Source organism: Typopeltis vanoorti, chromosome 23, assembly GCF_054136105.1.
Source record: "Typopeltis vanoorti isolate ZY-2024b chromosome 23, IOZ_Tvanoo_1.0, whole genome shotgun sequence".
NCBI classification, from domain to species: domain Eukaryota; kingdom Metazoa; phylum Arthropoda; class Arachnida; order Uropygi; family Thelyphonidae; genus Typopeltis; species Typopeltis vanoorti.
The window spans coordinates 9,696,450-9,720,783 of NC_143571.1; the positions used below are offsets into that span (position 1 = coordinate 9,696,450).

General features: G+C 36.2%; 1 protein-coding gene across 6 annotated transcripts in view; it reads left to right on the forward strand.

The window, feature by feature from the left end:
• The window catches only part of LOC150093608 (thrombospondin type-1 domain-containing protein 7B-like), a 950,748-nt gene that overhangs the window by 656,637 nt on the left and 269,777 nt on the right, over nt 1–24,334 (forward strand). For all 6 annotated transcript variants that reach the window (XM_090412735.1, XM_090412734.1, XM_090412733.1 and 3 more), the window contains exon 25: nt 21,882–21,962. In XM_090412735.1, coding sequence (XP_090268861.1) covers nt 21,882–21,962 — 81 coding nt within the window. The remainder of the gene's footprint in view (nt 1–21,881; nt 21,963–24,334) is intronic.

Here is a 24,334-nt window from a genome sequence, read left to right on the forward strand (position 1 = left end):
GGCAGAAAACCACATATATGAATTCTGAGAAAGATTGGGTATGTGAACAGATGGCATCAACAGCAATATGATATTAAAAATTAGGATAGATATAAGAGATAACTTGACATTGTTACCATTCAGGAATGTATTAACAGAGCTAATCTCAGCTGGTTCACTTCAACATAATGAATGAATGGATGAGGAAACCTAAGAACAAGCATTTTTTTGCCAAGATGGCAAGAAAAAAGCCCAGAGGAAGACCAGGTCTAGAAGTGGATTGATAGAGTAAGAAGTACCATAGAAGAAAGAAATGTAAGATATGATACTATTGGAGTCTGGGCAGATAACAGGTTAATTTGGAGGAAAATTTTAATTAGAATTTAGTAATGTTGAAAAATTATTACTTTCATAATATCCTGTCCTCCCCCCCCCCCCCCCCCCGAGGATACATGTCAGGAATTTGATGATATTTCAACCTGAAAAATAATCACCAAGTGGCATCAGGCAGTTAAATAGAAAGTAAGACACAAACAATTCTTCTTCTGCAGCTTCTCCCACTTAAGTGGGGTCACTGTTTGTAATAAGTCTCCTCCACACCTTCCTGTCTTGGGCTGTCATCACATCCAAGTTCTTCATCTTCAAGTCCTGTTCTACCAGCTCCCTCCATCTCTTCTTTGGCCGCCCACGCTTCCGCCTTCCTTGCACATCCATCTGCATGACCCTTCTTCCCACATATTCGTCCTCCCTCCTCATCACATGACCAAACCATCTCACCCTTGCCTCCTGTATCTTCGCTCCTAAGTTCGTAACTTTCACTGTTCCCCTGACATAGTCATTTCTCAGACGATCCTTTCTGGTCACACCACACATCCACCTAAGCATTCTCATCTCTGCTACTTCCATCCTGCTGATATTATTTTTCCTCAGGGCCACAGTTTCTATAGCATATGTCATAGCTGGCCTCACTACTGTCCTACAGATTTTGCCTTTCAGACTGATCGGCACCCTCTTATCGCATAACACTCCAGCCATCTCCCGCCAGTTCCTCCAACCCGTTTGTATCCTGCATCCCACTTCCTTCTCAGCTCCTCCATCTTCTTCCATTGTTGAACCTCAGTATCTAAAGTCTCTCAACTTCCTGATGACATTACCTTCCAGCTCCAGATCTGTCTCCTGTCCGCCACCCACTGTGCAACACATATACTCTGTCTTACTTCTGCTCAGTCTCATACCTCTCTCTTCCAGTACTTTTCTCCATCTTTCCAGTTTAGTTCCCGCTTCTTCTCTTGAATCTACACACAACAAGATGTCATCTGCATACAACATTGTCCAAGGCACATCTTCTCTCACCTCCTCTATTACCACCTCCATCACAATATTAAACAGAAACGGACTTAATGCTGACCCTTGATGCAAGCCAACTGTTACTTGAAAACTTTCTGTCTGTCCCAAACAGGTCCGAACACTTGTCTTCACATTTCTGTACATTTCCCGCACCAACCTGATATATTTCTCCAGCACCTTCTTCTCCCTCAGACACCTCCAGACTTCTTGCCTTGGCACTCTATCGTATGCTTTCTCCAGATCAATAAATACCAGATGTAGCTCCCTTTGTTTCTCTCGATATTTTTCCATCATCTGCCGTAACCCAAAGATAGCATCTGTTGTTGATCTACCAGGCATGAAGCCAAATTGTTCCTTTGCAATCTCCACCTCCTTCCTAAATCTACCATCAAGAACCCTTTCTAGGATCTTCATTGTGTGGGACATCAACTTTATTCCTCTGTAATTTTTACAGTCTTGTGCATCCCCTTTACCCTTGTAGATGGGGACAAGAGTACTCTCCCTCAAGTGACATCAGGCAGTTAAATAGAAAGTAGGACACAAACAATGGATTATTTAAAACAGTAAGAGCTGAATATGGCATAACTAAGCAAACATAGTATTATTTAAAAAAAAAAATGAATGATATGCAATTAGAATAAGACTGCCTCTCCCTGAGAGGCAATCATTCCAATTCAAATTTAGATGGTGGAGTAAGGCTTCTACACTTTCTTTAAATAAATGTTCGAACTTATGTTTGGGAACGATGGAGCCAGTGTGTTTCAGACCATATGATATTGTGATCATTATCAATTCCATGTTGTGGGCCAGATTTTTCAGATATCCTATTAACAGTGTTAGATTGGTGCTCTTGCATTCTTTTCTCCAATGAACATCTGGTTTTTCCAAAGTAAGAAAGGTGACAGTCACACAGAACTTGGTAGATTCCAGGAAGAGCGAGAGATGATCATCTGTATTTAGATGGGAACCATGATGATAGTTTGTTGAAAGGAATGAATGTAGTCAGTGGATTATACTTTTTAATGATTTTAGAGATTGGTTCCAAGATGCCAGAAATATATAGGATAGGAACTTGTTGTATTGTTTCATCGTTGTTTGAGTTTGGATTATAGGAATCAAAAATATTTTTCATGGTCCACTCTGAGAAGCCATTTTGATGCATATATCATTTATTATTATTATTATTATTATTACGTGACACCTCCAGGGAGTCCAAAGACTCATCGAGGGAGGGCACCTACTTCACAACTCTCCATTTCCACCACTCAAATCCACCAAAAATAATGAACTGCAAATATCATCATCTACACCAATGCCAACGCAACAATAGAACATGAAAAATCATAGCAAGTGAATCAAGATTTTTCAGAATAGTTCTGTATGCTTATATGAGGAACAATCAAATCAACCTTGATAATTAGCTGGCCTTGTTGGCCCAGTGAATAATATATCTGGTCTCCAATCAACAGGTCAAAGATTCAAATCTAGTCACGGATGTCTGTGATGGCTTTCAGTCGGGAGATTTCATTGCCTAATATGACACAGTTTTCTTGCTTACTAGAGACCTGAAGTGGCTCAAAAATTCTGTTTGATCTCTAGAACAGAGTTTCTAGGCCATGTAAAAAATAAATACAATATATATATATATACAGGGTGTTTGGGATAAATTTGACATATTTATAATTAATTATATTTTTCCGTAAGTTACATGTATTAACACACACTTCTCTTCATTTAAAAGTTTGGACCCTTCTTCATTCATATACAAGATGTCAGAAAGGATGGATAGCTGGAACCCACCTGAATCATGGAAGAGAATAACTTGTATCATGATGATTCGTGCCCGCCATCAAAATAAGGATATTACGACTGCTGCCCAATGCTCCCTGAATACAGTAAAAACAATCAGGCATGAACTAGAGACTTGCAATGGTGACTACGAGGATGTAGCAAGAAGAAAGATCCCTAGCAGACGATCTGATTGCGTTCGTACAGCAGAATTCCTCGCAAATCTGCAGGAACAGGTGTTGAAGAACCCTGGCATTGGAATTCGGGCTTTGTTCGTGGAGTTGCTAACTGTAGTCAAGCCCTGGATAACAAGGGTAGCCAATGGTAGGCCGTATGTATGGCAGCAGGATTCGGCCCCTTGCCACACCTCTGGGAAAAGTCAAAAATGGTTGTCTGAAAATTTCTACGACTTCACCAGTCCAAATGTTTGGCCTCCAAACTCCCCAGACCTTAACCCCATGGATTATTTTGTATGGGGCGCAGTTGAAAAAGACACCAATCGCACTTCCAGTAATACAAAAGCCCAGTTAATGGATAAAATTAAAACAGTTTTTGCGGCCCTTCCCAGGGAGACTGTAGCATCAGCTTGTTCGAGGTTCCGAAGCAGAATTGAAGCTGTGATCGATGCTAATGGTGGTTATTTTGAGTAAATCTTGTTGATAGTATTGTAATTAACTCTGCCTGTAATGTTTTTTTGTCAATTCATTAAATTTAATAGATACAAAGAAGATTTTCTTTTTCCTTACGAAACTGTCAAATTTATCCCGAACACCCTGTATATATATATAAAGAACATTTAAAATCCTTAGTCCACCCAAAGCATAAAAGCACATTAAGAATAAGAAGTCTAAAATAGCATGTTGTACTACCACCAAGGGTACATTCTAGAAAGGATAAAGATAACAATGTTGATAAAGATAACAACCATTTGGTGTCCAAAAGTTCTTCCTGTAGTTGTTGCAGTTTAGAGCATATATGAGCATGATGTAATAGCTCGTCAACCTTCTGAGGAGAATGGTGAGCATATTGCTGTTGAATATAGCATCCAGTAAAGGCAGATTTCGATAAAAGGAAGTAATCAGTTCACCTTATGAGAAGCAGGAGAGTAGGATGATGTCTCGGAAACCTGGTTTGTTTGTTTTTTCTATTTCCATTGTGTTAATTCATGGATGTAGATTGCTTGCTAGAAAATAAGATAATGTATCTTTGTAGAGCAGATAGCAAAGATGCTGTCTATGTAGCATACTGAAAACAAAGACTGAGGATATATAGATGAGAAAAGATTTCTACATGTTCCAGATAAAAGTTGGTGAAAGCGGGAGAGAGTGGACTCTCCCATAGCAGTCCCTTCACCTTTTCTGTAGATTCTGTTCTGACAAAAAAAATAACCTGAGTGAATAACAAAGTCAGATAATTCCATTTATTGAAACCTGCCTTACTCTATTTGGACTATATCTGGAGGGAAAGCGTTTTCACTTTATTATTATTACGGGCAAATCCAAGGAGTCGACAGACTCATCGAGGGAAGTCCTAACATCATAACGAGAACAACAATTCAACATTCACACAGTATCTATCATACTTTGCCTTGAACTCAATCACAGTCATGGCACCCACAACAGACACTGGCAGCTTATTTCACTCATTCACCACTCCCCAAGTAAAAAACCTAGTTCTAACACCCTTGCTAACCACACTCTTGCCCAGTTTCCATGGATGGCCCCTAGTCCTCCCACCACCAGTCCTGTTCTCAAAAATATCTTCTATATTAATCGTATAGAAACCCTTCAGTAATTTGAATGTCTCAATCATATCACCCCTCTTCTGCCTATCAACTAATTTCTGCAACCCACAAATCTTCAACCTATTCTCATAAGGCTCATTCCACAGACCTGTTATCATCTTGGTCACTCATCTCTGGATCCTCTCCACCTCCTCCCCATCAAGAAGAAACCTGGCACCCAGATCTGGGCACAGTAGTCGAGATGGGGTCTTATCACGATGCAAATGATGTTATACAGAGGAACAATAACTTGCTTATCTCTGCTCGTCAAAGTATTCTTCAGCATCCAAGTGATTTGATGAGCTGATTTAGCCACTTTTGCAATGTGTCCCCTAAACTTCAACTCTCTATCCACCAACACTCCCAAATCCCTGGCCTCATCAATCCCCTGGAGTACAGTTCTACCAATGTGGTATACTGCTGCTAATCTTTTCACTCCAAAATGCATAACCTTACATTTTGCCACATTAAATTGACATCCATTCTCCTTAGTCCAGTCCTCCAAACTATCCAAATCATCCTGCAAAATTTTGACATCCAGTGCATTCACTATTGCTCTACCCAACTTTGCTCATCAGCAAACACATGAATAGTTCCTCTCAGATCCTTTCCTATATCGTTAATGAACAAATTAAACAGTAATCGTCCAAGAACTGAACCTTGCAGCACACCACTAGTCACAGGCCATCTTTTGGACTCTACTCCTGAATAAACTACTCTCTGATATCTCTCCATCAACCACCCTCCTATCCATCTCACCAACCCTATACCATCCCGATATGCTGCAGTTTACTGATTTGAATTTCCGTGTGGTATGCTGTCAAAGACCTTAGCAAGGTCCAGCAGAATCACTGTAAATCCATTACCCTTATCCAGTTCATCCGTCACTGTGTTATAAAATGCAAGCAAGTTATTGAGGCATTTGAGGCATAATCTACCCTTCACAAAACCAATCTGTACCCCATACAGCATCCCATTTTCATCTATCCATTCCTGTATTTTCTTCTTGACTACTTTCTCCAAGACCTTGACAACGACTCCTGATATGCTGATCAGTCGGTAATTTTCAACAGCAGTCTTGGAACCTCCTTTATGCAGTGGAACTATTTTCCCATCTTTCCAACCCTCGTGACTAACTCAGACCTGAGACTCAAATTAAACAAAATGGTCAAGGGCACTGACAATTCTTTATCCGCTTCACGTACGACATGAGCTGGTATACCATCCAATCCCACAGTTGTATTCACATTGAGGTTTTGTAATAGACTATTCACCTCCACTTCATTCACCACAATTCCCGTAAAAGCTGTTGGTTCCTGCAATATCGCCACCTGGATGATATACACTTGCAAAGTGCTTGCTCAGTAATTCCACTATATCGACTGATTCGGTTACCTCCCTACCCTCAGCATTCTTTAAAATCATTCTGCCATGAACATTTTTCCTTTTACTTGCGACATATTGAAAAAACTGTTTGGGATTCTCTTTAGCCTGCATGGCTAATTTTCTTTCATAATCTGCTTTTGCTTTTCTTACCACACTCGTTACCCTTCTGGCCTGTGCTTTATACCATTCATGTGCCTGCAGGTTACCTTTCTTCTTAAATTCCCTCCACAGTTGTTTCTTTTTTTGCAGCTCAAGCTTAATGGTGTTATTCATCCATTTAATCCCTACTTGATTTACTATTCAGACTCTAGGTATACAGTCAGCCATTGCTTCCTTCAAACACTCGTTAACCACCTCCCATGCACTATCAACATCCAGCCCTTGCAGTTTTACATGCCATGGCACTGAACCAAGCAATCTCCTAAGCTTGTCATACTTACCAGCCCAATAATTCCACATGTATCCTGTCTTAATTGAAGTTTCCACACATTTAATTGTGTGCCAGGTCAAGACCCTATTATCACTTTCACCAGTTGGTGGCAACATGGTTATCCAAAAAAAAAAAAAAATTAGAAGAATTTTTAATGAAAAAGCAGGAGTTACCACTGTGAGCCTTTAATAAACATGTTAAAAATTTATCTAAGTTATATGTAGCAGAATGAATACAATCCACATTCTAATGAAGAGAAATGCCTTCTTTGCAGATCTTTGACAAACTATAGAAGCGTGGAGGTTCTAGCAAAATAAGCTTTACGTTTGTTTATAGTATAACCATCAAAGATTCATCTAACATTAATCTTTTGAGTTGACTATTGGTAGGATTTGTCCAAGTTCTTAGTAGGTAGATCTGTCACACAGTAAAAGAGATATTTTCTGTTTGTATTCTGCAGAGTCCATAATCACAGTGGCTTTCCCTCTCTGCTTTTGTAATAATGAAATAACTGTTATGTCTTACAGATTATAGAGGTTTAATTTCTCCATCAACTACCCTCCTACCCATCTCACCAACCCTATATCCATCCCAATATGCTGCAGTTTACTGATTAGAATTCTGTGTGGTATCCTGTCAAAGGCCTCAGCAAGGTCCAGCAGAATCACTGTAAACCCATTACCCTTATCCAGTTCAGCCATCACTGTGTTATAAAACGCGAGCAAGTTACTGAGGCATGATCTACCTTATTCTTCTACCCATTTCTTCTGCTAAAGAAATGTTTAAAGGAGAAAGTTGGGCTGTCAGTAGCACAGAGAAGACTTTCAGACAGTGCTGGCTTTACTGACAGAACATGTGCATTTGCACGGGACAGCAAGTTTTGGAGGGCAGCAAAATTGGCTTAAACTATAGGAAAAATAAATCATGAAGTAATTTATTCCTTCTCTGTTGAAACCAGACTTCGGGATGTCATTAGTTAAATTTTTACATAATTTTATTATTATTATTACAGGTGACTCCAGGGAGTCCTTAGACTCATCGAGGGAGGCCCTAAACATCATGTCCACATAACTATACGCCATTCTCACAGTATCTATCATACCTTGCCATGAACTCGCTCACCATCATAGCACCCACAACAGACTGGCAGCCTATTCCACTCATTTACCACTCTAAACGTAAAGAACCCAGCTCAAACACCCCTGCTAACCACACTCTTGCCCAACTTCCATAGGTGTCCCCTAGTTCTTTCACCACCAGTCCTGATCTCAAAAATATCCTCTGAATTAATCCTATAGAAACTCTTTAGCAATTTGAATGTCTCAATTATATCTCCCCTTTCCGCCTATCAACTAATTTCTGCAACCCACAAATCTTCAACCTGTTCTCATATGGTTCATTCCATAGACCCGCTATCATCTTAGTCACTCGCCTTTGGATCCTCTCCACCTCCTCCCCATCAAGAAGTAACCTAGGTGACCAAATCTGGGCACAGTAGTTGAGATGAGGTCTTATCAAGGCTCAGTACAGAGGTACAATAAGTTGCTTGTCTCTGCTTGTCAAGGTATTTTTCAACAACCAAGTGAGTTGATGAGCTGATTTAGCTACTTTTGCAATGTGCCTCCTAAACTTCATCTCCCTATCCACCAACACTCCCAAGTCCCTGGCCTCATCAATCTCCTGGAGTACAGTTCCACCAATGTGGTATACTGCTGCTAATCTTTTCACCCCGAAATGATTAAATTGACATCCATTCTCCTTAGCCCAGAACTCAGTAAACTTCATTGTACTGTATATTTTTTAAAAATTATAATCATTTAAAATAATGTAATATTATGTTGCGTTTAATATCAGACAACTTGACAATAGCAGGTGTTCTGTCTTGCATTCATCTCCGATTCCATTGTTGTCCGTGAGTTGACCTTGATCTGAGGGTAAATCTCATTTAACCAATGAGGAATTTCATTAGACTACACTTAGATTAGAGAAATTAGACATACACTGGCCTTATTTGCAGCGCCGGCCTGAGCAAATTTTTGAGTGTAGGCAAGATTTTTTTCCCCGCCCTATGTATATATAAAAATTATATATAGTGAATAAATAAATAAAATGTTTTTGTTTATTATATGATGAGTACATAATTTAATGCAAATTATAAATATTACATAAATCGCATTAAATATGACAAAACAAATATGAAAAAATCTAAATTAAGAATTAACAGTTTTAATTATTTAAAAAAAAAAGAAACCTTTCTAGCCTTAATTTCGGCAAGAGACTTAACTATTTCTTCTAGATCTAATGTCTCGGCTATATCAATTTCAATAGATAAAGTGGCTAAGCCATCTAATCTCTCTTGGGAGATTGTGGACCTGAAATAATTTTTAATGTCTTAATTTAGAAAAACTGGCTCTGCACTTGCAACTGTAGTTGGGATTGTTAAAAGAATTCGTAGTGATGTGTACACATTAGGAAAAAGACTTATGCAGTTATTTGCACAAATATAATTTAATACTTCTTTGGGAGAATAATTATTTGATATCCTCCAAGACAATATCTTTAATTCATCTAATAAATCTATTGCTGAAATATATTTTTGATCACCATCAAACAGAACAGTTTCCAAGTCGAAACAAGCTTTTTTTACTGTATCATTATCAAATTTTAAGTTACCAATATTAAAGAGAAACCCAAAAATTGATTCATATTTATTTAGCTGTTCAAATCTCTCAGTAATTGTTATTGCTGAATCAAGAATTACATTAAAATAATTAATTTGAAACTGTCGCTCAAAATTAGTAATTGATTCGTCAGGACATTCATAATCGAATTGAGTTTTTACATGTCGAGTTCGTGTGCTGTCGTTAGTTGGGAAATCAGCATTCATTCCAATATTTAGAGCAAAGTTATGGGCTTGGTACTTAACTTTCAAAAATTATTTTCGCTTCTGTATGACTTCTAGAATTTTTTTGTGACATCTAAGGATTTCAAGGCTTCCATAATATTGCAAGAGATATTTTGCAATTGTTTGCAAGATGCATTGATTCACTTAGAATGTCATACCAAACAAATGTGCCAAATATAAACTTGAAAGAATTAATTTTTTTTTTTTTTTTTGCTAACGAACAAGCTTCCAATTTTGTTTTAATGCCTTGTTGCCCAATTAAGCTGTCATCTTTTGTGATGAAAATTAAAGCTTCATGTATTTCTTTTACTTGATTTCGTATTGCTTTTACAGCTTCAACGCGACTTTCCCATCTCGTCGCATAAAGGTTTTAAAGTAAAATTTTGGATGTGGTTTAGAACTTCCCATCGATGACTTGATGAAGAAAAGAAATTATACATCGCGACTGAATAATGTAAAAAAATAAAATCGTATCTACATTGCAGCTTGCTGCATCGCTCAATACCAAGTTCAAGGAATGCGTACAACACGGAACAAAAAATGCTCTAGGATTTTTATTCCTTAAAAGTGCTTGTATCCCTTCATATGTTGGTCGATTGGTAGAGCCTCTGCTACTAATGGTTCAGTTAAGTAAGTTTGAGCGCGATTAGTAGTTGGCAGGGGACCAATCGTTCGATGCTGTTGGCACACTCTCTCTCGATGAGTCTTTGGACTCCCTGGCGGTGTCTAATAATAATAATATTTCAGGTACTAAAAGTTGTATTCCCTAATAATAATATTTGACTTGTTGTCATATCCCTGACCACGGATATTTTGAAGATTTAAGTTTTTTTCTTCTAATAATTTTAAAATTACTTCAGCCATACCACTTCCTGTTGTATTATTAATTTTCATAAAATCTAGAAATTTTTCCTCTATTTGTATAATATCTTGGGTTTCTTCATTTTTTTCTTTTATAGAGACATATCTTACAATTAAGGACATTTGCTCCTGCCACGAAATATCAGTGGTGTAATCAACAATTACTGAAAAATACTTAGCATTCATTATTTTAGATACAATTTTTTTTTTTATTTCATTACTCAATATATTGATGATTTCGTTTTATATACATTTCACAAAATAATGAACGTGAATTTCATTGTTTTTTATGCGTTCTACATGTTTTTGTAATACTCTGCCAAATTCGGCAAATAATTCAATCAGTTTTAAAACTTTTCCATTTCCTCTGAACGCTGTTTTCTTTTGCAAAAAATTTAATAACCGATATTATGCGTTTTGAAACATGCATCCAGTGTTTTTGTTCTTTTTTGAGTAATTTAGCTGATGTTGATCAATTGTAATTTCATTTTTTAAACGCTTTTCCAAAATTATTAAAATGTTCTTGAGATTTTTCGTGGCGCTGAAGAACTTGGGAGATATATTTCCAATCGTTATTTCCTTCCAAAATTAAGTTAATAGTTCGAATATTAGAAAATAATTTGCAGCAGAAACAAAATACTACATTTTGTTTGTAGTTAACCAAGATCTTTTAATGGTTTCTCTGTTACTCAAAATCCTATTATAATGCAATACATGAAAACTTCTATTATGTTCATCACATGGAAAAAAAAGTATCTTTTGATTCAGCAGGAGGACCTCGTTTTACTAATATATCAATAATTGAATTGGACAAGTACCGTCATATATACGAAGTAACAAAAGTCATTCAGCAAGCTAATAATATAATACACATTAATACAGGGATAGCGAACTGGCATATAAGAAAATTTTGCGGATATGTGAGCGATTTATGATAATAATTATTATTATTATAAAAACCTTCATGGAGTCAAAGACTCATCGTGGGAGGGTCCACTATTATACACATACCTTATCATACTGCGCCTTAAATATATTTACTGTCCCTGCGCTCACCACACTCTCGGGCAATGCATTCCAATCACTCGCCACTCTCCATGCAAAAAAACCTGCTCCTGACTCCTTTTGTGTGAGCAAGGTGAGCACACGTTGCTCACACAAATTCCAAATCTCCTTATATCGCTTGTTGCTTTCTTTACTTGCTCTTTCTTTTCTCTTTTCCATTTGAGAAAAGTAGCTCCCGATAACTTTTTCTCTTTCAAAATACTGATCTAAGTGACAATAAATTTCGTATTGATAAATTATTCATTTTCTATTAATTTTGAGTTAGTTTTTTTATTTTTAAGAGTTTTAAAACAATTAAATCTTATTTAAAAAAATTGATTTAAAACAGTTGCCTTCTACTGATTTTTCTTATAAATAATTAATTTATACAATAATTTGAAATTTTGATAAGTAAAGGTAAACTATAGTATTGAGGGCAATTTAAGATGTAAAATATGCTGCGAGCAATTTTGGCATTTTAGCAAAATGCGCCTCTGATTAATATGTTTATAATTTGCAAACTATTATCTTTAAAATTTTATTTGTCTATCAAAAATCAAAAATAAGTACACAATTAAAAACAAAGTTAAAAATTGGCCAAAGTCACTTAAACACAGAATACACAATACACTCAATATGTTTCACATTCAGAATTGAAATGACGCTGAAAAAAATGTCAGTGCATATCAACCTGTTTCGTCTATCCAAATTTGAAGCAGAATTTAAGAAAACGAACAGCGTAATATACACCAATGTTTCAAACTAAATATTTGAATAGATCAGTGTTTCTGAAACTTCAGATATCCGTGTACTGCTTCTTTAAATTTTCATTATTACCAAGTACCTTATCAAAATAATAATAATAATAATTAATAAATAAATAAAAATATATTTCATTTTAAATGTCTGTTTTATTTGAATTTAGATGTACATTTAAATAAAAAAAAGATTTATTTTTAATAGAACAAAATTTATAAAGATACTATACATTTTTACTTAATATAATAATTTATCATTAATGAGAGGAGTGAAATTGCTTATTTCTATATCTGCTATATTGCTCTCTTTTGTGCATTTTATAAATCCAGTCTTTAACCAATGATCCATACTTAAGAATTTGAAAGCTAAAAAAATTACCGTATTTACTCGATTATAACCCGCACTTTTTTCCCAAAATTAAAGTAAAAAATCATAGTGCGAGATATGTGCGGGGATTTTCGGAAACTGAAGTTTTCAGGAAAAAAAAAATGAAAATGGGTATGACTTACCAAGAAGCTTCTATTCTCCATCACTTCTTTTGTCCTCAAGAACGGTTTCCTTGTGTGCAACGTCAAAATTATCTACCCAAATGTGTAACATCAAAATTATATACCCAAATAGAGACATCTTTCTCATTATATCAAGCAAAAATTACCAGTAATTTGAGATATGTAATGAACAATCCTTGACAAATTACTAATGAGAAGTGAAAGATGTGCGTGATTGTAGGCCAGTAGAGAAAAAGAAGCTATTAAGAAGTGCATATGATTGGTGCGGTATTAACAAAAGATCGCGCGACCCAAACAAAAAGCAAAATTGAATGGAAATGCTAATTCTCTTAAACCAATTTCCATAATACCTGAAATACATTCACTATATATTTCTTAGTTTTAACACGTTCATGACGGGGTAGTGTCAAGCAAAACCTTATGTTTGCGCCAGCAACATGTGGTTTTGCTTGGGTCTATATAGCAATTTCTTTTGGAGGGGATATGTAATTCATTAGTTAGTGTTTATATTCGCAATTATCTGTAATTACACTATTTGTTGAGAAATATATTACACAGTCTGCAGATGTCTGTGAACCTTATTCAGTGACATGATAAAACTAATGGTTTTTCGTGTTTCTGCAGTATAGTTGCTGTTGTGGAGGGCATATTGTTTACTGCAAGGAGCGAGGAGAATTCATGCATAATATAATTTAATATATATATATATAGACTATAAAAGTTTATGGAATTCACATCGTATGATACTTTATGGGTTGTTTCCTTCAGTATCTAATAAGTGGATTCTAAAATGTTTAGTTTTAGTATGTATGACTATAATTTTTTTATTAATAAAATATAATATGCACATATTTAACTGTCAATGGGAAATGGCATCTTTTTTTATTTGGTAAACTAAATGCTGTATTTAAGTTAAGGGATATTACATCCCATATTGTTTCTTAGCCGAATAAGAAACTCAGAGTTTCATGCCGAATATAGAAACTATATAAAGTTCGGCGATTCCAAGCGTAAGCAAATACCTGGATACTGCAGCAACTGACCCTTTAGGTAGTGCAAGCTGAGGCAACTCATATCAAAGGTGGAGCAGGCACCGATCGCTATTCTTGATATTTACCCATAATGTGAACTTAGCTCCTAGGAGCTGTATTACTGTTCTACATTATGAGAGAAGGTCACTACCCAGACCGGTTTCAACCTTTATTGAGGTCTCATCAGTGAGTAGGTAGACCTAGTTAATAATACCAATAATAATAATAATAATTAACATATATATTATTACATATATTAACATATATATATAACATATAACAATAATTAATAATACCTAAAAGGTCAGTTGCTGCAGTATCCAGGTATTTGCTTACGCTTGGAATCGCCGAACTTTATATAGTTTCTATATTCGACATGAAACTCTTTGAGTTTCTTATTCGGCTAAGAAACAATATGGGATGTAATATCCCTTAACTTAAATAAGTTATGTCACCGAATTGAAGCCTTTGACTCTTCATATAATTACTAAATGCTGTATTTTTGTAAAATATCTTGTTGCCATAATACAGCTGAACGAGTGCCCTTATTAACACTCGGGAGCTCGCAGGGGTAATTTTTCAGCGTACGACGCGGTATATCTGAGAGAGACATTCATTACTAGTATGTGCTAAGATGCAAAAAACATAAAGAAAAAAACACTGCAAATATAATACATGATAGTACAAATTAAGTGAATATTGAATCCAACATTATTTCATAGCCGAATATAAAAACTACAAGAGTTTTGTGCCGATTATATAGAAACTAAACGTTTCAGCAGATGCAAGCATAAGTAGTGCCTTACGGGCAACTTGTAGTAAAGGTTGAGCAAGCCCCAGACCACTTTCCTTAGTATTTTCCATAACTGTAAAGCACATCTTCTAGAGCAGTGCTTCCCAAACTTATGGATATAAAGGCTTCCCCCTTTGGAAAAATTTAAATATTTTACGGCTCCGCAATCGAAAAAAAAATCGTAATACAGTTTATATTCAAGATTTTGCGTTTGTAAGCTTTTTTGTGCTTCTTATCAATACCTTTGAAATGAAACTTATATGAAAAAGCATATATTTACTAATATTCATTAAGCGCTGAAATACGCAGGAAGCAAAATTTGTGAACGAACACCAATGTGTGATTTTTTACATTAAAATATAAAAAAATAACATAAAAGAAATAATAAAAATTAAATGCATTTCTTTTAAGATTTAAAAAAAAAACTATTTAGTCTTAAAACATTTTAAATTTATTTTCATTATTTCATGGCTCCCTCAACAAAACTTGCTATTTTTAATTAATTCATTATACATATCCTACTTTGTATTCAAGTGTTTAATTATATGGCTTTTAAATATATTATTCACTCTTTTCCTTATGCTATCATGCTAGTTTGTAGCATGATAACCTTATGGCACAAGGACTATTGAAACAACAATTATAAGTGATGACATCATGAATTAAAGAAATTATATTCGATATTGGTCTGTAAGAGACCAAATATATTCTTTGTTTAGCATGATGAGAAAGGAACATAAGAAATAAGACATCATTATCAAAAATGGTTTCAATACTGGTTCATTAAAAAAGAATATTGATTTAAGCACGAACCAATGCTCAACATGATGCATGCAGTTATAAAGGAATAGTCACTCTCCCACTCCCATTTATAAAGAAAATTGCAGGGAAAAAAATTGGGTTAAAGTAACTTTTACTTCTCTGAATGATTTTATCTATATTTAGATTGCTGAGACTTCTGTATGTGGCAGTGATACCTGTTATGTAGACAGGTATCTCTCTCTCTCTTTCTCTTTCAATAGTTAGGATCAGAAAAATTCTGAAATGGGTGTGGCAGTGATGTCACAAAAACGTCAAGGCACAGAAATCTGGTTTAGTATTTCATACAACATAAAATAAAAACAATTTTGTATGAAAAGAGACAAAGATGCCTTATATTTCACCAGCTACATAAAATGATTCAAAGAAAACAATGAAGATTATATGAACTCCAGTATAATGCCATAATAACTCAGGGATGTTGGTTAGTCATGTACAGCGTCCTTTTAGCAAGCAATTTAACACCGTTGAAACAAGTTATGTATAATAGTACATTAAGCTTACCTAGTATGAGACATGATGATATGAGAGGTATATATCTTATTTGTCAAGGACTGAAATTAATGCTTTTTCTGTGATGGATCTATATCAGCTTGCTTTAGCTTCCTGTATAATTTATTGCTATTGTGGTGAAGTTTCTAAAGAAGCTAATCATAGAATCAGCAAAACTAGTAGTTGTATTAAAGTAATTCATTACTTGTATAGAGAAATACCATGTAGTTTTTCTTTCAATATGGACAACCAAAGAAGCTTTCAAATGACCAGTACTTTTAGTCTTAATATATTTCTTTTCTGTACTGAATTGTGAACTTTCAAGAAGGAAGAATTTTATTTGTAAAACATCATGTCTGTGTTGACTGTATTAATTGTTAATCTATTTCTTGTCTGCATAAACAAACATTTAAACTCTTGATATATTTTCTACTTCTATCCAATTGCCAAATATGTTTTAATTTTTGATTAATTGCCATAATTGCATATGGTGTCATCTTCTCTTTAAAGAGCATAGGTAATGAAAAACTTAATAGAAGAAATGATGTATTATACCATACCTCAGTCAGTAATGACAATTCCCCTTGATTAGAAAGACATGGGCTTGAATCACTGATAGGATATAAAGCATCTTTATATGTCCTTATATAATAAATGTTTACAAGTCTTGCTATAAATACTGTTACAACTCCCCGTGCTGCCCACAGAATTGCGCAAGCCCGGTTCCATTAATAGTGATGTGCACAATCAACATTTGCATGTTTATCAGTAGAGATAGAGGTCTAGCTGTGCAGGTTAACATGCAGTAGGGAGATTATGAGAACCGTGTAGCTGTAGAAGCACTTCAAGGTTGGAATGCAGCTACCTGTTATTATCAGCATGCTTATATCATTATAATGACACAGAAGACATCTGACTGCCAAAGAACAGGCCAACCATGCTGCATTAGGACGCAACAGTTTGTCGAGGGCTGTGAAGGCACACCTCTACCGTAATCTTGTGTATTAACTGATGACATGAGGATGAGAGCCTATCATTGTTCTACTGGACACTTCCTAACACCCAGTTTATGTGGCAGAGGGTGATAAAATCAATGGCACCTCTCTGACAGTATGCGAGCAACAGACAGATGTCCTCTTCACAGATGAGAAGATTTTCACTATTGAAGAGTCATTGAACTGCCAAAATTATTATTATTATTATTATTTTGGGCAACTCCAAGGAGTCAACAGACTCATCGACGGAGGCCCTAACATCATGTCAAGAACAATTATTCAACATTCACACAGTATCTAACATACCTCGCCTTGAACTCATTCACAGTCATAACACCCAAAACAGACTCTGGGAGCATATTCCACTCATTCACCACTCTCCAAATAAAAAACCTAGCTCTAACACCCCTGCTAACCACATTCTTGCCCAGCTTCCATGTATGATCCCTAGTCCTCCCACCACTAGTCCTATTCTCAAAAATATCTTCTGGATTAATCTTATGGAAACACTTCAGTAATTTGAATGTCTCAATCATATCACCCCTTTTCCGCCTATCAACCAATTTTTGCAACCCACAAATCTTCAACCTGTTCTCATAAGGTTCATTCCACAAACCTGCTATCATCTTGGTCAATCTTCTCTGGATCTTCTCCACCTCCTCCCCATCAAGAAGAAACCCTGGCGCCCATATCTGGGCACAATAGTCTAGATGGGGTCTTATCAGGGCTCGATACAGAGGAACAATAACTTGTTTGTCTCTGCTTGTTAAAGTATTTTTCAGAAGCCAAGTGATTTGATGAGCTGATTTAGCGACTTTGCGATGTGTCCCCTAAACTTCAACAACTCCCTATCCACCAACACTCCCAAATCCCTGGGAGTGTTGGTAGATAGGGAGTTGAATCTCCTGGAGTACGGTTCCACCAATGTGGTATACTGCTGCTAATCTTTTCACCCCAAAATGCATAACCTTACACTTTGCCACATTAAATTGACATCCATTCTCCTTAGCCCAGTCCTCCAATCTATCCAAATCATCCTGCAAAATTTTGACATCGTGCATTCACTATTGCTCTACCCAACTTTGCATCATCAGCAAACAAGTGAAAACTTCCTCTCAGATCCTTTCCTATATCATTAATGAACAAATTGAACAGTAGTGGTCCAAAAACAGAACCCTGCAGCACACCACTAGTCGCAAGCCGAATTTTGGATTCAACTCCTGAATAAACCACTCTCTGGTATCTCTCCATCAACCACCCTCCTGTCCATCTCACCAACCCTATATCCATCCCCATCTGCTCCAGTTTACTGATTAGAGTTCCATGTGGTATCCTGTCAAAGGCCTTAGCAAGGTCCAGCAGAATCACTGTAAACCCATTACCCTTATCCAGTTCAGCCGTCACTGTGTTATAAAACACGAGGAAGTTACTGAGGCATGATCTGCCCTTCACAAAACCATGCTGTCCTCCATACAGTATCCCATTTTCATTTATCCAATCCTGTATTCTTCTCTTGACTAATTTCTCCAAGACCTTGACAATGATTCCTGATGTGCTAATCGGTCGGTAATTTACAACAGCAGTCTTGGAACCTCCTTTATGCAGTGGAACTATTTTCCCCTCTTTCCACCCCCTCGGGACTAACTCAGACCCGAGACTCAAATTAAACAAAATGGTCAAGGGTACTGACAATTCTTTAGCCGCTTCACGTACGACACGAGCTGGTATACCATCCAATACCACAGATGAATTGACATTGAGGTTTTTCAATAGACTACTCACCTCCACTTCATTCACCACAATTCCCATATAATCTATTGGTTCATTCATTTCTGCAATGTCACCACCTGGATGATATATTCTTGCAAAGTGAGCTCTCAGTAATCCTCACTATATCAGCTGATTCGGTTACCTCCTTACCATCGGCATTCTTTAAAATCATTCTGCTGTATACATTTTTTCTTTTACTTGCAACATATCGAAAAAACTGTTTGGGATTCTCTTTAGCCTGCTTGGCCAATGTTCTTTCATAATCCTTTTTTGCTTTTCTTACCACACTCGTTACCCTTTTGTCCTGCTCTTTATACCGTTCATGTGCCTGCCGGTCATCTTTCTCCTTATATTAACTCCATAGTTGTTTCTTTTTTTTGCAGCTCAAGCTTAATGGTGTTATTCATCCATTTAACCCCTACTTGATTTATTATTCGGACTCTAGATATACAGTCACCCATTGCTTCATGCAAACACTTCTTAACCGCCTCTCATGCACTATCAACTTCTAGCCCATGCAGTTGTACATGCCATGGCACTGAACCAATCAAACTTCTAAGCCTTTCATACTTACCAGCCCGATAATTCCACATGTATCCTGTCTTAATTGTAAATTCCACACCTTTAGACACCTCCCAAGTCAAGACCCTATGATCACTTTCACCAATTGGTGGTAACGTGGTCATATTCGTTACAGCCAAATTCTCAGATGAAATTACTAGGTCAAGCACTCTCTGACCCCTAGTATTTTTCATTACATGCTGTCGCAGATAGTTATCCCTTAATAACCGCATAGAATCCAATTCCTTCCTCCTTCTAATCAATGTTACAGTTGAAATCTCCCATAATAATGACCCTCCTTCCACTCATTTCTTCTATTTGCTTATGCATACTATCTCCACCATTTATTCCATCACCTGGTCTATAGCAGCACCCAACTGTATATTTTGTTCTGCTAGTTTCAATCTCACACCAAATAGCCTCAAATGTGCTATTTTCTCTATCCTGCAGTTCCACTTCCATTCTCCTTGGCTGTAGCTCATCAGCTATCATCAATAACACTCCCCCCCCCCCCCATTTTATTCTCCCTGTCATTCCTGAACACACCATACCGCTCACATTCAATCCCACAAGCTGTGTCATCTTCTGTCAGCCATGTTTCACTAATCTGTGGTCTGGAAGTGCCAACCAAGGCCAAAAATTCTTCCTTCTTGTTCTTAATACTTCTGGCATTATTACACATGAATTGCAGAAGCCGATTTATCCTATCCCTATTTTGATGCCTTATACTAACTATCCCATTCTGATTCGTGGTCTTTCCTACTCGTTTGGGCATATTACACACATTCACACACTCAACTGTCACTCTAAAGTCTGCATATCTACTCCCCCCCCTTAATAACTCTAGTTTCCCTGATTCTGCACATTCACTTCCACTACATTCGACAACACCTTTTCAAGTCTCCGTACACCAAATCTATTCAAATGTAAACCATCCATTTTATATAAATCCTTTCACCCATCGTGTATATGCCCCAGATGGTCGCATAGCCCATGTCATAGCATCCAGGATTCAGACATGTCAGTGATGGTTTGGTGTGGGGGTGGGGGGGGAGTGATGTATCATGACGTATCCAAGTTGCATTTCTGCAAGAAAGGGGCAAAACCTCCACTAAAGTGTATCAAGACACCATGTGTTGGAACCTGTGGTATGCCCCCCCCCCCAGCCGAACAACACCTTCTTTCATAGTAGGCAGTGAACCTTCCAACAGGACTCAGCCCCTGCACACACAAGGTGAGAATCACACGACAGTGGTTGGAGGCGAATGTGCCTAACCACATATCACCATCTCATTGGCAATCTGGAAGTCCTGATCTGAATCCATTGGACTTCAGATTATGGTCAGAGCTTGAGACTGTAGCCTGCAAGAAATGACATCACCAGCCTGGAGATGGATTTGGAGTGAGTAGTGATTTGTAGTGGCAGTGTTCCCATTCAGGGGCGAATGCTGGTCTTGAAATTCACGCTTGCTCTTGTTATCATTCAAGGAGTGAGAGGTGTGATTGAAGTCTGATTAGCGGAATAATGAATTACTGGCCATTTAAAACTATATGTTTAGAAATTTATGTACATTTAATCATACAAATACAACATTTAATTTACAAATGATATTCTATCTTTTTCAATTTAGCTACTTGAATACAAATTCTACCCTACGGTTCTTCTTTATGAACTGGTCCATAACATCGTCATAAAAAGTTGCTTGTAACTTAATTTTCCCAAGCAACATGCACACTTGTAAAGACGGGCTGAAGCCTCACTCTGTGGCTAGAGCTACTTTGACTGTTAAGACGACATGAAGGGAGCAGAAATAGCTATGCGTGCTCATGAAATCACAGTGCTGCAGCGAGGACCCGGAAGCTCCTACAACCGAGCAAGCTAAGGTAACTTTGACTAGACGAGCAAGCATCGGCCTTCGATACACAACGCAAAGCTCAATTATTGCCACAAGTTTAAAACGTCTTCTGTCTACAAAAATAAAAGCCTAAATATAAATGCATGCATTTATATTTAGGCTTATAAATGCATGCATTTATTAACAAATAAATATTACTTCTTTCTCAATTAATGAGCTTGCACAGCAAGCATGGAGAATTCGCCCCTGTTCCCATTGGATGTTGTGTGTGCCACTATCAATATACGGTCTTATAAATTTCAAGCATGTGTGAAGGTAAACCAGAAAACACATGCAACTGGCAGACAGTATACTATGTGGAAGCAATTAACTGCCCTATCATAACATCAATTCTTCAATTTCTGTGAAGCTGCATTACTTGACTATGAAACAATATTGAGCCTGACACATAAGGGGAAGATGAGATAATTCATTAAGAATAATGTAAAGCAAAAAAATAATAAATTTGAAAACTGAAAAGATTAGCATACAGTGTTTTATAGCAGAACAAACGGAAAATATCTGTTTATTTGGTTCTTCCATGCTTCTAGTATAAAATGACCTATTTCTTTGTCCCCTCTTAGAACATGTGTCAAGTTCAAGAAATCAGAAAGGTATGTGATATAAAGAACTTGGTATATTATAATAAAGAACTCTTTGCTAAAAATTAAAGTAGTCGAAAACATTTTTTATCTTTATTTTCTGATCATAATAGTTAATATTCTTCTTTATAGATGGGCTCTGTTATACATTTGATTGGCAATTAATAAATGGTTCACTTAAGTGTATCCGATCTGATGGATTCCTTGTATCAGGTAAGATTTTGTGGCTAAAAAAAATTTAATATAACTTTGTACATTAATGTTATATTCACTCATAGAAAAATATGTTTTCAGCTATCACAATAAAAAGTAACAGTTAAACTCGAAATTAGTCAAGTTTACCTATGTAAATATTAATTAATAAAAAGTATCCATTAATCCTGAAGTTAAGTGAATTTAATGTTTATGAGATATCATACATGATTTGATTTCCTAGAATGAAAGGAAAGTTGTGTAAATAGTGGTGGGCAAGAGAATAAGAAGTATTTTAATTTTGTTTGTATGCAGAGTATCATGACATGATTTATCAAAAAGAATGTTTTAAGTGCCAGAGATGCTGAATGCATTTAAGAAAGATTATAACAAATAGTAATGGTTAAAAATTAATTTTTCTCAGTAGTTTGGTGATTGCATTGAATTCTAATAATGAATTGGTGTCCTAAAAATGAAAGGAAACAAGCAGCATGCCCCAAGACTTCATTCTTATTACTTCTGAGTCTTCAAACACTCCTTGTGGGATATTGCATAATCACAGAGCACAAAAATATAATACCTTGCCTTAAATACATTCAGTGTTGAAGCACTTGCCACCTACTCTGGCAATGCATTTCACTCATCCACCACCTGACAAGCAAAAATTCTTCTTTTCACTACCTTACTCACATAACCTTTTATACAGTTTTCAAGGATGAACTCTTATTTTCACATCACCCATTATCCTATGCAATAATTCCCCTGTATCTATTTGATTGTCTCCTCTCACCAACTTTTATGTCTTAATCATATCACCCATCCTCCTACCCACCAAGCTCATTCCCTCAGTTTGTCCTCATACTTAATATTCCAGTCTTGAGACCAGTGGCGGCCCATACATAAGCACTGCGACACTGCAGCACCCCCAAGGAAAAAATTAAAAAAGTAAATTTTGTTTGTGTTTATAAATAAGAACAATGCTTACAACATTATATAAATGCAATACAATATGCTAAAGGTTACAGCTTATGTTTTGACATTGATTGAATAGTTAATAATTGGAATTGTTCGATTAACGCTTTAGATTACGAAACAAATGCACTGTCTAACACCGATATTCGTTTGCGCTTGTCATTGCACGTTACGTCATTCCCAACTGTAACTTCTCAAACAGCAGTGTATTTTTAGTATGCTTACGCGCCTTATTTCTGTGAAATATGAAACGTTTATTATTGGTACGTGTGCGTAGTGAACTATTTTTTGTAAATCTTATTTTATTTTGTTAAAATAGCATAATTATTTATTTATTATAGATACAAGGCTGAATTATGACGAGTGTCGCTGTTGAAAATATGAAAAGAATAAAATTTTTTCAATTATCGTTACACGAAACAAATGCACTGCGATCTAATACCGATATTCGTTTGCCCTTGTCGTTGCAGTGTATCTAATTATGTCATTAGATAAACTGCTGCTTGGACAATGTATCTTATGCCTGCGCTCGTTATTTCTGTGAGATATGAAACGTTTATTATTGACGCGTGTTCGTGGTGAACTATTTTTTTGTAAATCTTATTTCATTTTGTTAAAATAACATATAATTATTTATTTATTATAGATGCATGGCTGAATTATGATGAGTGTCACTGTTGAAAATATGAAAAGAATTATATTTTTTCAATTATCGTTACACGAAACAAATGCACTGCGATCTAACGCCGATATTCGTTTGCACTTGTCATTGCTATTGAAACGAAACTTTTATTATTGGTGTTTGTTCGTGGTGAGGATGAAATATTTTTAATAAAGAAATTTTTAATATCTAAATTTATTTATTAATAAATTCCTTACTGATTAGGAAAAAAAAGTTTTTTTTTTTTTTTTTTTTTTTTTTGTATATGCAGCACCCCCACTTAAAATTTTCCCCGGCTGCCACTGCTTGAGACAGTCTTAACTATTTGCCTCTGCTGCACTTTCTCTAATGTTCCTTATCATCAATATAGTGATGAGATCTGTGTGCACAGAAATCCAAATGAAGTGTAATTACAATAGTTTGCCTTATACAGTAGAACTATCACCGCCTTATCCTTGCACATCAGCGTTCTTTATATATTGGAACAGTTTTCTGGGTAATACACAACTTTTGCAATGTGTGCTCTCTGAACTTCAGTTTCCTATCCACCAAGATCTCCAGATTCCTTGCTTCCTCCACTTCCCAAAACAAAGTTTCTTCTACATACGAGTAGTAAACCTCATTCCATATTCTCTAGCTGAAGTGTATACCTTTAGACTTAGAAACATTAACATGATATCTGCATTCCTCCATCCAAAGTATCACCATATTCAAATATTCTTGTAACGAAAAAACATCGAGCTTCTTATCATTGTTTTTC